Source organism: Helianthus annuus, chromosome 13 (assembly GCF_002127325.2).
Source record: "Helianthus annuus cultivar XRQ/B chromosome 13, HanXRQr2.0-SUNRISE, whole genome shotgun sequence".
NCBI classification, from domain to species: domain Eukaryota; kingdom Viridiplantae; phylum Streptophyta; class Magnoliopsida; order Asterales; family Asteraceae; genus Helianthus; species Helianthus annuus.
Window position 1 is genome coordinate 67,882,944 of NC_035445.2, and position 13,388 is coordinate 67,896,331.

The following is a 13,388-nucleotide window of genomic DNA, read 5'->3' on the forward strand; positions in this document are numbered from 1 at the left end:
GGAAAACCAGACTTTGTATTAATATATGAAATATTTTTATTTTCATTACTAAAAAAATTATTATATCAATTTTATTACATAATTTATAAATCAATTTGTTCGGAATTGGTACCAACATTTTATCACTGAAATAGATGCTGATTTGCTTCTTGAATAACATATCTTCTTTTCAAGAACCATCTTCACAATCACCATATACATCGTGTGTCGAGTATTATCCATTAGTATATTGAAAGATATGACTTTTTTATTATTGGTATATAAAATTAGATTTATTAAATCCTTGTAATACACGTAGTTTTTTAAAGATATACTTTTTTATTATTTACTATACAAAATTACATTTATTCGACCCGTGTAATACATGAGGTTTTTTAAGATATAACTTTTATTATTTGATATATAAAACTAGATTTATTCAATTCGTACAATACATGGGGTTTTTTAAGGATATATATTTTTTATTATTTAGTATAGAAAATTACATTTATTCAACACGTGTAATACACATATTTTTAAAGATGTAGTTTTTTTATTATTTGGTATATAAAATTACATTTATTCAACCCGTGTAATAAATGAGGTTTTTTAAAAATATATTATTTTATTATTTGGTAGACAATATTACATTTATTCAAAACGTGTAATACACATGGTTTTAAAGATATAACTTTTTATTTGGTATATAAAATTATATTTATTCAACCTGTACAATATGGTTCTTATAGATATAACTTTTTATTATTTAATATATAAAATTATATTTATTCAACTCGTGCAATAAAAGAGGTTTTTAAAGATATATTGTTTTATGATTTAATATATAAAATTCATTTATTCGACCCATGTAATACACGGGGTTATAACCTAGTTTTGTATATTTAACAACTATACAATAAGTTAAAATAAATCAATTGCATATATATCATTATCACCGTAAGATTTTAAAAGTATCTAAAGTATGTATATTTCATGATGATATAAATCTTCAAAGACAAAATACATACTTTGAAATACGAATTTTAAAAGAGACGTAGTCTTTTTTTAATGTAATGAAACTAATACAATGAAGCATTGATATACAAAGGTTAAGGAATATGATGATCAAAATTAAACGGATATAGATTGGGTAAACAAGTATATGGTTTCAAATAATCGGACTATGTATCACTTAATCTCATACCCCCCCCCCCCCCGAATCTTAATGCCATATCCGGTTCCGTATTAGAAAACCTGCTTAGGATGTTTCGGATTTCAGGTACCATTCCTGTTAATGTTATTTAGTTTAATGGGCCAGCTTTGAATAATGTTTCTAACCCATTTACTAGATTTTGGGCTCATCATATACCATGCACCTTGAGTCATTACTCATTAGTGAGTTTTGTAAGTTAGTCTTCACAATATAAAAACAACTGAATACATTTTTATATAAAGCTAAGTGTAGATACGACAACGGACTCCATGTCCGGCCACCAAGTATATGAAGTTCCCGTCACTCTAAATGTTCATTAGGAAATGCCCGGCCTCGGTACAGGACGCATATCGATTGATATGATGGAGCCAGGTGACGTCATCTAAACCCACAAGTATAAATACCTCGCCTAGAGTACACTTCAAGCACGTTGTTCTAAACCTTCATCCTCACTCATGCTTTCTATACTTTCTCTCTCTCTAACTCTAAATAAATACTTATTCTTGCGTCGGATGGTGGTCACAGAGTGGCCCTCCCATCTCTGCGACGAGCCTAACGGTTTGCTGGTTTTGCAGGGTCCGTAACTCAATATCATACGCTGTATTTAATATCAACATGAATGAAATCTCACTTGAATCTCCTTTGGGCTCAACGTCATAATGTCACATGGCAACATTCAGTTGACCCAAAGCACACCATAGAGGATACCATTATGTAGGTTAGGCCCAACTAAACTTGGCAGTTGGCTCGTTAAGGTTGGTCCACGTTCCATATTAAAGAGAAAACTTAAACCCTCTTTCTTACACTCACCAACACCCTCTTTCTATACATTCTACTACACTCATCTCTTTCAGTTTCAGATACTAAATACATAATACATGCATATATTGTGAAGAGTAACTTAGTAGACTTTGGGCACTATATAAAATCTTTTAGATACTAAATTAATGTTATTTAATTTAATGGGCTAGCTTTGAATATTGTTTCTGACCCATTTACTAGACTTTGGGCTCAGCATATATCATGCAGCTTGAGTCATTAGTGATTTTTGTAAATTACTCTTCCAACAAGAAGTCGAAGAACGACATAACACAACATTCGAGACTACACCGAACTGAAAGTATCTCCATACACTACCCCAGAGACCCAAGTCCGGCTTCATGGTCTTTGTAGCAACACATTGACAACTAACATCCTCTCATATGATTATGAGTAAAAATCCCTAATTTATAGGAGATGTGTGATGTTTATAAAATAAGGGGATCTTAACCTTGAAAACATTTTTTCATAAGACCTTTACATTAATACTTTGGTCGTGTTTGCTTCTAGAAATTCACATGTATTGAATTGGAATTGGAATGAATTCCAGCAGAAATTTCGTTTGGATGACACTGGATGGAATTGTAATTCGAGATTTTAACATTCCTTCCCATGTGTGTGTGTGATGTAATTTAAATCACTGATTCACTTCTTTGCAATGTTTAAGGTTTAGCAAAAAAAAAATTACCAATCAGTAAACCAGAATGGCGAAATAAAAAAATAGAAAATCTTGAATTGTCACATTATCTTCATTTAAAAATTAGTGCATTTTATAGGTAAAAATCTCAATTGCGCTCATTTAAAGTTTGGTTGAACCACTCGTTCGCACTCCTTGAAAATAATTTATGGGTTTGCCAATATGTTACGCCTTTTTCTGAATTTAAACGCATTTAAAATTATGATGTAATATCATATAATTTTATGTATGTGTGGTTAATGTTTTATGTGACACTTGATTAGTGGATTAGGTTCACGAGTCCAATCAAGAGTTATGCACCTATTAGGATATAAAAGCTTATAGCATTATGGTCGAGTGACATTAGTGATTACCTCACAAATAATGTGGTATATGGTTAGGTGATATTTAAGAGTAAAAATCATTGTTAAAAGGTTAAAATACAAAAATTAATCTCAGCAATAAATATTTAAAAATAATCATATTGTTTTTGCTTACGACCCCGTTCATTCATATATGTGTAAGAGCATCTCCATCGCAAAGCTCTGGACTTGGTCCAGATTCCATATTTCACACCGGACACAAGGATGTCATGAGGTGTTTGCGTCTTGTCTGATTCAGTGGACCTCAACTGCACCTACATGGTGAGGACCACACACACATATTGTTTTTTAGGATTATGATCAAATACAAAGTCTTCTAAAAATAAGAAGTGTGTATTAAACGAACCTCGATTGACCTTGTTCAAGTGGCATTGGAACCGTCTCATCGAACTCTATGATATGAGATTTTAGGTTTTCGCTTTTGGATGTGTAACTTGTAGATTTTAGAATTGTTGTTTAGATCATTGTGTCTTTTTATTTATCATTATGTCTTTTCTATATTTGCGTAATTGTGTCTTTTTATGCGACTCTTTGTGTCTTTTTCGCTCGATGTTGTGTTATATTTGTTGGTATTGTGTTATATTTTGTTCAATATTGTGTTATATTTTGCGATCTATTGTATCTTTGTACACTTCTTATTTTTAGCAATGTTTTAAAAACCGGTAAATACCGACCGGTTATTCCGGTATTACCATTGCCGGATGTAAATCCGGTACGAAACACTCCGGTAAATAAGTGAAACGGCATAAGGTTTGTACCGGCGGTAAAATCCAGTATACCGGTTTGAAACGTAATAACGGTACCGGCCCAGGGTTATTTTAGTCTGGGTTGTTACTTATTTTTATTATATAGTTTACTTATTTTACGTAATTTTTATATATTATGATTATTCATAACTAAAAGTTCTTATTTAATATTGTATGAAACGAAAATAGTTATCCTCTAATTGATGAGGATAGTGATAATAGTGAATTTCATCTTTTATGCGATCGTGAACTTATGTATTCAACACTCAAATGGTTTAAACGTATCGTACAATTTCATTTAAAAAAGCTTGTTGCAAAATTGAATGATTTTTCAATTATCTTTTGGATTATTTTTTATTATCTATTTACTTTTGGATCAACTTTTAATATGTAATCAGGTGTTGTAATTTATGAAATTATAGAGTTATCTAGTCAACCTGGCTGAACCGCTCGGTACAACCTGATTCAACCGGTTGAACCATTTTTTAGTTTAATCCGGTTTGATTTAAAAACCGGTTTTTAAACATTGATTTTTAGTAGACTTTGTAAGATACATTTACCATTGTTTTTTAATATGTATTTTATATAAAAGTGAAATGTGAAGAGAGGCTTGGAATAATATGACTTTTTGAAACAGCATATGTGAAAATCAGACCCATTTTATCACGAGAGATACTCTAAGGCCATCCGTAGTCATAAGGCCCCTTTGTGGGCGTTATGCGACATGTGGCACGTCATGTCATCACGGGGCTTTATGCGGCGTTATGCAAGTTGAGACCGTAGTCATAAAGCCCTTTTGTCATCATTACTCAATTATTTTAATTTTCATTTTTTTAATTAATTTCTAAGTTTTTTAAAATTAAAAATCATTTCATTAAATAAAAAAAGAGTACAATAATATAAAAAAACACTAAACTAGAATAAAATAAAATAAAAACATTACACAATCAAAGGTTATATTTTTTTCTATCCGCTTCTTTTGTGCCAACGCCATCTTCAACGCTTTTCCCGTTAAGTAGTCGTGCGGTTTCGAGTAGAAGTCAAAGTCGTGAGCCTATTGTCTATCCCGCATAATCTCGGTCACTTCGCGGTTCTCCTCCATACGTTTAGTACCGAATTCGTGTATGTCTTAAAGTCGTTTGTTTATCTCCGAAAATGTGTTACTCATTTCCGTTCCCATCGACATCAATGACGACTCGGGCCTTTTCGCTCGGCTTCTTCTTCCGGGCGGTCTTGGTAGCTCTTCCACCGGCTCTTCATCCGGAATATCCTCGTTCACCTCGGTGTTTCGAGCGTCGGAGGTTAGCGTTTCGGGTTCACCCGAATCGTTTGTTTTGGACCTCTTTGACGGCCGTTTATTTTCCGACCAACGCCGCTTGCGTAATGTCCTCGTCCTTGCTTCCACTTTTCCATCCGGCAAAATTGCGTTGGTACACGGTTAGAAAGTTTGTGCATTTTTTGTTGATATCGGTCCACTTGCCCGATATAGAGTCCGGTGGCCGGTATTCGTCTCCTTTACCCATGAGATCGAAAAAAAGATCTCGTATTCGGCCCCAAAAACGGATTTACTCTGATTGTTTGCTCCAAAAAAAGATATCAATAATTAGTCCAAAATTAAAAAAAAAACAGAAAATATAAACTGAAAAATAAATAAAAACGGAAAAATAAATAAAAACAGAAATAAAACGAAAAAAAAACAGAAAAAAAAATGAAAATAATAAAGGAAATTAAAAAAAACTTAGAAAAAAAATACCTGTCACGGGGTCCTCCGACACATCGATCCAAGCGTGGGTTAGCGCATACTCCTCCTCGGAGTCCCACGATATCACATTTTTTTCGCTCGGGTGGTGGTTTCCGCTTTCTTTTTATGTGCCCGTTTTCCTTTTCCTTTTTGCGTCTCCGCTACTTCGGGTTGTGTTTCCGGAACAACATCGGGTTCGTGTAGTGGGGAGCCGAAAGCTTGAGACGACCCCATTCCGTCGGTGTTTTGATTCGGGTTCCACCCGTAGAGATTCGGGGCCCATGAGAGCGGTTGGTTCAAAAGATTCATGAACCCGGGATTTTGTTGATTGTAATCGAGAAAATCGGAGCCGAAAGGGGTGGGTCGAGTGGGAACCGGCGACACGGAGCGTTACCACTTTGGTTTGGGTCTGCACTTGATCGGGGAGGAATGAAGCCGCGGTTGAATGGATAAATTGTATAAAATTTGTGGATTTTTAAAAAAAGGGTAGAGAGAAAGAGTGTTTGAGTGTGTGAGGATTTGTAAAAATATAGGAGAAGGGGTAATTATTTAAAGGAAAGTTTGAAAATTAATTGATTTTTTTTTACATTTGACCGTTTACCAACGGTCATAATTCAAAATCATCCTCATCATCGCGCCGCTATGCATATAGCGCCTCTCATTTTTTTTGGCCATAGCGCCCTTCGTCCCGGTGTTCCCCAGCGCTATGTGACGCTATGGGGCAACATACCGCCCCACAACAGAGAGACTAGGGGGCTGTTTGTTTACCTCTTAATGAGGCCTTTAATGGTTCAGACATATTACTCTATTACTGGTTCAACACTTAATGGTTCAAACTGTTTGTTTCACGAGCAGATGTCTGAATAGTTCAGACATTCCTCTCTAAATGGTTAAGATTTATACAAAGTCTGAATGGTTAAAACATTTAATCTGAATTGGTCAGACATTTGCCTCTGAACGGTTAAACATTATACAGGCTCTTAATGGTTCAGACCACTTACTAATTCAGCACTTAATAATTCAGACCTCTTGCTGGTTAAACAATTAACCATTCAGATGCTCCTAATAAAACAATAATAAATTTGCAAATAAACCTACTTTAATTCATTCCAATTTTCAAAAAACACCAAAACACACAATTATACTTTCAAATTCAACTCTATGCCACAAAACACATATAATCACAATCTTTTACACACAAACTCTCTCCCTCTCTCTCCCCCTTTTTGAACAAAAAAAACCCTAGAAAAATCACCTATGGACCCACCACAATCACAATCACAACCACCGCCACCATCATCTTCCTCCGCTGACAACCACCACCAACTGTCAAAGAAGAAAGACCGGCACTCAAAGGTGAACGGCAGAGGCCGGAGAGTGAGAGTTCCAGCACTATGTGCAGCTCGCATATTCCAACTCACACGTGAACTGGGTCACCGCACAGACGGCCAAACAATCGACTGGCTGCTTCACCATGTAGACCCATCATTATTCCCGTCATCTTTCGCCGGAGCTCCTCCGCAGACGGTGGCGCCGGAGACCAAACATGTTGTGTCGGAACTAGACCTGTTTCCAAACATGTCCTTCACTTCATTGTTGATGCAAGTTGAAGATGAAGATGAAGAGAAGATCAAGATTTAGAAAGTTTTAGAGGGTTAGATTTGTGGGCCAGTGAAATGACAAATGTTTTGGTACTTGTTGACTTTTTGAAGTGGAAAGTTGACTTTTTTGAAGTAGGACCACTAATATGTACTTGTATCACTCCCAGATTTTGTAGTTAAAAATCAAGATTTTATTGTTAAGTAATGTGTTTTACTTCCAGTTTCATATATTATGGTCATGAAATTTTATGTTACATGTTGACTTTTTGAAGTAAAAAGTAAAAAACTTAAGACTTTTTTTTTTGTAGGACCATTAATTCTTGAATTGTACTTGATCATTCCCAAATTTTGGTTTTTGTTATATAAAAAACATCTTTAACTTAGTTTCTTGAGTGTTTAGTTGAAAATCAAGATTCTATAGTCAACAATGTGTTTCACTTCCAGTTTCATATATTTATGGTCATAAAACTCAAGAAATCTTATGTTACATGTTGACTATTTGAACTAGGAAGTTGACTTTTTTTTGTAGGACCACCAATCCTTGAACACCTCTTATATTTTTTTTATAAACACCACTTAAGGTGTAAGGGGCACCTTCGGTGACCCTATTCGGTGACCCAAGTCACCTAAGGGGAACACCGCCGCCATCACTTAGGTGAGTGGTTTGGGGGAATGAAATCGGTGGGAAGTCACCGAAGAGAGGGAGGAGAGAGGGAGGAGAAGGACCAATGAAAAAAAAAAATTTTTTTTTAATAAAAAACCAAGTCACCTAAGAGGGGAGTGCCGCCATCAATTTAGGGTGTTAGGGGAGTTTAAGAGGGGAGTTGACGTGGCACACGAGAATTGGTTATGCGTAAGAGAGGGGACTCCCCTCTTAGGGGAGTGCCCCTTACACCCTTAGTAGGACCACCAACCTAAAAAAGCTCTTAGTTTCCTAGATTTTTTTTAATAAACACCTCTTAAAAATCAAGACTCGCTTGAAACTCGCCTGGAAAAAACTCGAAAAAAACTCGTTTTGTTTTTGAGACGAGCCAGCCAACTCGTTTTGTAATCAAGCCAGGGTGTTATGCTCGCGGCTCGGCTTGATGGCTCGACTCGTGGCTCATGTGTGTGTTAATTTTTTTTTTTACCTATATGTGAAAAAATATTTAAAAATTAAAAAGAAATAACGGCTCGATTGCGCTCGAGCTGGCTCAAGTTTTTACGACCGAGCTCAAGCTCGACTTTTCAGCTAGAAAAAATAATCGAGCCGAGCCGAGCTGGCTTGTTAAAGTTCGAGCTCAGTCTGGCTCGACTCAGCTCGATTACATCCCTAGTTTCTTGATTTTATAGTTAAAAATCAAGATTCAGTTGTCAACAATGTGTTTCACTTTCAGACTTTCAGTCCTATACATTTATGGTCATGAAATTCAAGAAATGATGACTGAATACACATTACAAAGAAAAAAAATGATCTATCACATGGGTTTTTTGGTCATTCCAAGCTAGCCAACCAATCTGATCTTCTTTGTGCAGACATTGCCATAAACATTTCTCTCCAATCCACATCCTTAAACATTTTAAGCGCCTTTACGTACGTAACAGCATCAACATCTGGAATCGACTCCAGGCACTTAACACAGTTGGTGATCGAAAACGAACTAGATTCGATACACCCTTCAGGATTCTTGAACATTTGGGTTGTCCTATCACTTATCGGGTCAGACCCTTGTTTGTTTGAAAATAGTTTAATCGCTTCCAAAGATTCACCGTCCGTTCCTGCTACCTTTGCTTCTTTGTTCTTGTGAAGATGATGTTGTTGATGTGTTGGGGTTTCAGACACACGTTTTCTTGTTCCGAAATTTTGGGAATCTTTATCGGTACTTTGATAATCAGGTGGGAAAGCTTGAGGGGTTTCGTTAGTTGATTCGTTTTCTTGATCGGTTTTTTGATCACTAGGAGGATATTGAGCAAGAGGATATGCGTCTTTGTAATCTATCATGGTTTCTCCGAAAATGATCACGAGTTCGTTGTACATCGGACAGCCTTTTTTCCGGAATCTTCTCGCTTTTTTGTTTGTCTGCATTTGAACCCAAAAATATTTGGTATATCTATAGTTTTTTTTTAACGGCCAAACTTATATTAAAAAGGCGGTGTAGTAAGAAACCAGACAGAACTAGGGGTGTTAAACGGGTCGAGTTCGCGGGTTGGCGGGTTTAATCCGAACCCGAAAATTTTAGACAAACCAAAACACGACACGAACCCGAAAATCGTGTCATACATATGAACCCGAACACGACCCGAATATTCGCAGGTTGACCCGAACACGACCCGTTCAACCCCATTTTTTTCATTTTTAATTTTTAATTTTTTTTTCAAATTAATATATAAAAGTAAAATTTACTAAAAAAACACAAATGTATATGATACAATTACATTTAAATTGTAAAATCTTATGTGAGTTTCTCTTTTTAAGCTATAATTATGGCATAAAATAAAATACACAGCTAATATAATTTATAACATAAAACATGTTGTAAAAAATTACAATGTAATATAAATATAAATGGGTTAAACAGGTCAACCCACCAACCCGACCAGGTTGACCTGAACCCGACCCATTTAGCTAACGGGTTCGCAGGTTCAACCTGAAACTGAACCGAACCCATTTAGACTAAACCCAACCCGCAAATTTTGTGTTAGGTTCGTGTCGTGTCAGAAATTTACACCCCTAGACAGAACGAGACACAACTACAAAGTGATCCAGGAAAACGACCCTCAAACACAAAACAAAACTAGAAGCAAGAAACACACGAAAAAAAACCTGCGAAACATATCTAGAGTTGATGAAGCGTTTGAATTTAAAACGCGACATTTACCTTCAAATACGCTTCCCACACATCATCATCCGCAATCGCATTACCAACCTTAGGATCCCAAACAAAGCCAGGCTGCTCCAACAGTTTAGTAAACCATTGATAATAAATCCTCAACTGGTTATACTTATTCCTGAACTGCGAATGATTATACCGCCTGTTCGTTTTCTCATAAAACTCTCGTTCGATAACCGCCCAACTTGATCTAGAAAACGTCGTCGAGTGGCGGTTTCCCCTTTTAACCTCGTTCGCCATAATACTAATGAAAATATTCTCCTCTAATAAGGTCCAAGTTGCAGGATCAGACACAGTCTCTAACTGATCATCACCATCACTGAGAGTCATCTAATCACACAATCAAAAAAACCTATAAGAGAGCTTTTTTATAGAGGCGTACGAAACCCGGTTTGGGCCCAAACCCGTTCGGTTTATAAACTGGCCCGCTTTTTTTTTTTTTTTTTAGTATACTCTCAAACCAGTTCGGGTTAAGAACCGGTTTTAAATTGAAAACCCCAACCCATCCAAACCCATTTGGATCGGGTTCAAAACCACTTTAAACATTTAAACCGGTTTTTTATCAGTTTTCTTATACAGGCTCAAACCGGTTCGGGTTGGAACCGGTTCTCAACACAAAAATCCCAAACCTATACCAAACCGCCATGTCGGGTTGGACCCAAATCCATTTTTTACGGGTCGGTTTCCGGGTCACCGGGCCCAAATTGGATTTTTTACAACTCTAGCTTTTAGAATAAAAATTATTAAAATATATAAATGTTATTAGATTAAAAATTACCATCTTTAAAGTTGATTAATTTCTTATAATTCGTAACTCAAATTCTCAATAATATGTTGTTAAATGAAGCCCTAATTTCATGACAATAGCTGAATTAATCAAATAAATAGGTGGATTTACGAAAAATGAATAAATAATTGATTACCTGAAAGCAAGGATTAGAACAGTGTGATTGATCGAGAGGGGTTTTGGGCCAAATTTTCTTCAAGTGATCAGAAGAATACAATGAAAGAGGTGCAATACAGAGAGAATTGAAGTGTATAAAAAAGTGAAAATTTGAGATTGAAAATTAGGTTAATAGGTGATGGAGGTGGTGGTTGACTTACCTGCCGGCATATGCACCAAACTACCGAATAGGGTCGCTACAATTTTTTTTTTTTTTTTTTCCGTAAATTACATTTTTCGTCCTTTATTTTGTATTAGATTCCAAATGGATGTCCTTTCACTTTATTTTGAGGAGCTATTTTGGCAGTTTAGTCCAAATGTTTCATTTTTAACCTGTGTGTTCAAAAAGGTTTCACAGTTGCCATTTTATTCCATTTGGTTAACTTCATCAATTTTTCTGTTAACGAGAAGGCCAATTCGGTCATTTTGTATGTAATTCTCTTAACTAAAAGGGCAATTCAGCCATATAAAATGACCGAATTGGCCTTCTTGTTAACAGAAAAATGGATGAAGTTAACCCAGTGGACTAAAATGACAACTATGAAACCTTTTTGGATCCACAGGTTAAAAATGAAACATTTGGACTAAACTGGCAAAATAGCCCAAACCACAGGGACTAAAATGGCATTTAACTCTTCTTTCTTTGTTAAAACAATTACACCCTAGGTCCTTTGGCCTTAACGTGGCTAATTTTTTCAATTAGATCCTGTCATGTGCAATTAAATTTGAAATTTAGTTAGTTTTATTTAATATACACAAATAGTCTTTAAAATGGTAAAATGACGAATTTACCCTTAGTATTAACAGTTTAAATGTTTGAGTGTGTTTAAGTTTGGGGTTCCCGCACACACGCAACCATTTTCTCCCGGCAAAGGACGCATGACATAAATAAGAGTGGACTTATTTTTTAAAGTGCAGCTATGTGTAAAGTAGAGGGATGCAAATTGTCATTTACTCTAAGACTGCGGGGTGTGGGCTTGGGTTTGGGGCGTGGGAAGCCAACCAACGCCGCTTTAGCCACACCGGGCCATCGTGGGTAGCGGCGTTGCCCCGCTGGCGTGGCTATGAAGCCTGGCGTGGGGCGGGTTGGGGCGACGATGTGGCTGGCTGGGATTGGCTAGGAAAATCAGACAGTTACCCATAGCCGTTTAGGCTAGCCGTTGGCCATGGCAGTTACCGCTATGTAACTCAAATTTTAAAAATTTTTACTATTTTTTACCTATAAATACTCACCCTAAACATCAATATTTTTCACATCTACTTTCTTCGAACACAAATCTTCATCCAAAACCAACCCCAAAAACGAAAATGGTTCATTGGACCGAGGAGGAGGAGGAGGAGATAGCGCTAGTGACGTCAATCGTTGACGCACAACGAACGCTACGTCGTGGTCAAACCGCCTACTGGACACGAGCGTTTCAGCAATACCAACAACATGTTGGAAACTCGCGTCACAACTTGAACGTGTGTTAACATAAGTGGTGTGACCTAAAACCGAACCTGGATCGGTTTAAGTATGCTTCGACCGTGTCCCTGCGGGCGACCTAAGCCACGATGATCGAGTGGAGATCGCCAAAATCGTGTGTGATGTGTTTGTTGTTTCAGAAAACAGATTTCTGATGATGATGATGATGATGGCCTCGATGCTGCAGTAAACATGTGTAAGGTATAAGTTTATTTCTCTTTTTCCCTTCCATGTTTCAAAATGTGTAAGATGTCCACATGTGTATCCTGCTCCATACAACTATGCTCCAACTTCTGGTCACCATACAGTATCTGTTAGAAAGGAGGATATCTTGGAGAGCAAATTATGGGTCAACAAGAATCCTCCCTATTCTTGGCATCCGTAAATCAGGCAACCAATAATTGTGAATCATCTTTATTGTATTTCCTTTTTATAAGTTCTTGTAAAGCCTATAAATAAAGGCTTGGTTTTATGTTTTGTACGCAAGAAATAAATCAATAAAATGAAGTCCTTTTTTGATTATCTCTGATTATCATTTACAACATGGTATCAGAGCAGAGTTTCTGATCCATGAAACATCTTGCTCATCTTCTACAATCAATCCCAACCAAAACCAAAATCAAACATCAAACCGTCGTCACCATTACTGGAAACTCCATCTCCGGCCACATAAACTTCCAGCCAGCCGCCACTATTCCGGCGAACCAGTCAAATCAACTCCGCGGCGCATCAGATCCGGCACGGTTCTGTCACCGTCCCGGCGAATCCATTTAGCAAAACCCTCAAGTTTCTGCAAACCCTAAAACCCTCTGATAAACACATAGCCCAATTCAGTTCAAGCATCATTCAATCGGATCTGGAAAACTTCAGATCGCACAACAGACGGACATCTTTCTGATCAAAATCCAACTCGTGGTGACACCTCTTTGTCGTCGTCGGCACCTCAGCAACC

At 36.7% G+C, this 13,388-nt stretch overlaps 2 protein-coding genes across 2 annotated transcripts; one reads left to right on the forward strand and one right to left on the reverse strand.

Moving 5' to 3' along the window:
* Nucleotides 1-6,814: 6,814 nt before the first annotated feature.
* On the forward strand, nt 6,815-7,198 carry LOC110900992 (transcription factor PCF1). The gene has a single exon (XM_022147847.1). It carries the CDS (start codon nt 6,815-6,817, stop codon nt 7,196-7,198), a length of 384 nt encoding a protein of 127 aa, XP_022003539.1.
* Nucleotides 7,199-8,503: 1,305 nt separating this feature from the next.
* Nucleotides 8,504-11,196, reverse strand: LOC110898044 (L10-interacting MYB domain-containing protein). The gene is made up of 3 exons (XM_022144784.2): nt 10,952-11,196; nt 10,017-10,358; nt 8,504-9,217 (listed from the first exon to the last, which is right to left on the reverse strand). The coding sequence occupies exons 2-3, from the start codon at nt 10,356-10,358 to the stop codon at nt 8,633-8,635; spliced, it is 927 nt and encodes a 308-aa protein (XP_022000476.1). The 5' UTR covers nt 10,952-11,196; the 3' UTR covers nt 8,504-8,632.
* Between the last annotated feature and the right edge of the window lie 2,192 nt (nt 11,197-13,388).

Excerpts from the sequence above, each read along its gene's own strand:
- LOC110900992 (XM_022147847.1), top strand. The coding sequence starts at position 6,815 with ATGGACCCACCACAATCACAATCACAACCACCGCCACCATCATCTTCC.
- LOC110898044 (XM_022144784.2), bottom strand. The coding sequence starts at position 10,358 with ATGACTCTCAGTGATGGTGATGATCAGTTAGAGACTGTGTCTGATCCT. Across the intron at positions 9,218-10,016 it reads TGTGGGAAGCGTATTTGAAG|ACAAACAAAAAAGCGAGAAG; the intron begins GTAAATGTCGCG and ends GTTCAAATGCAG.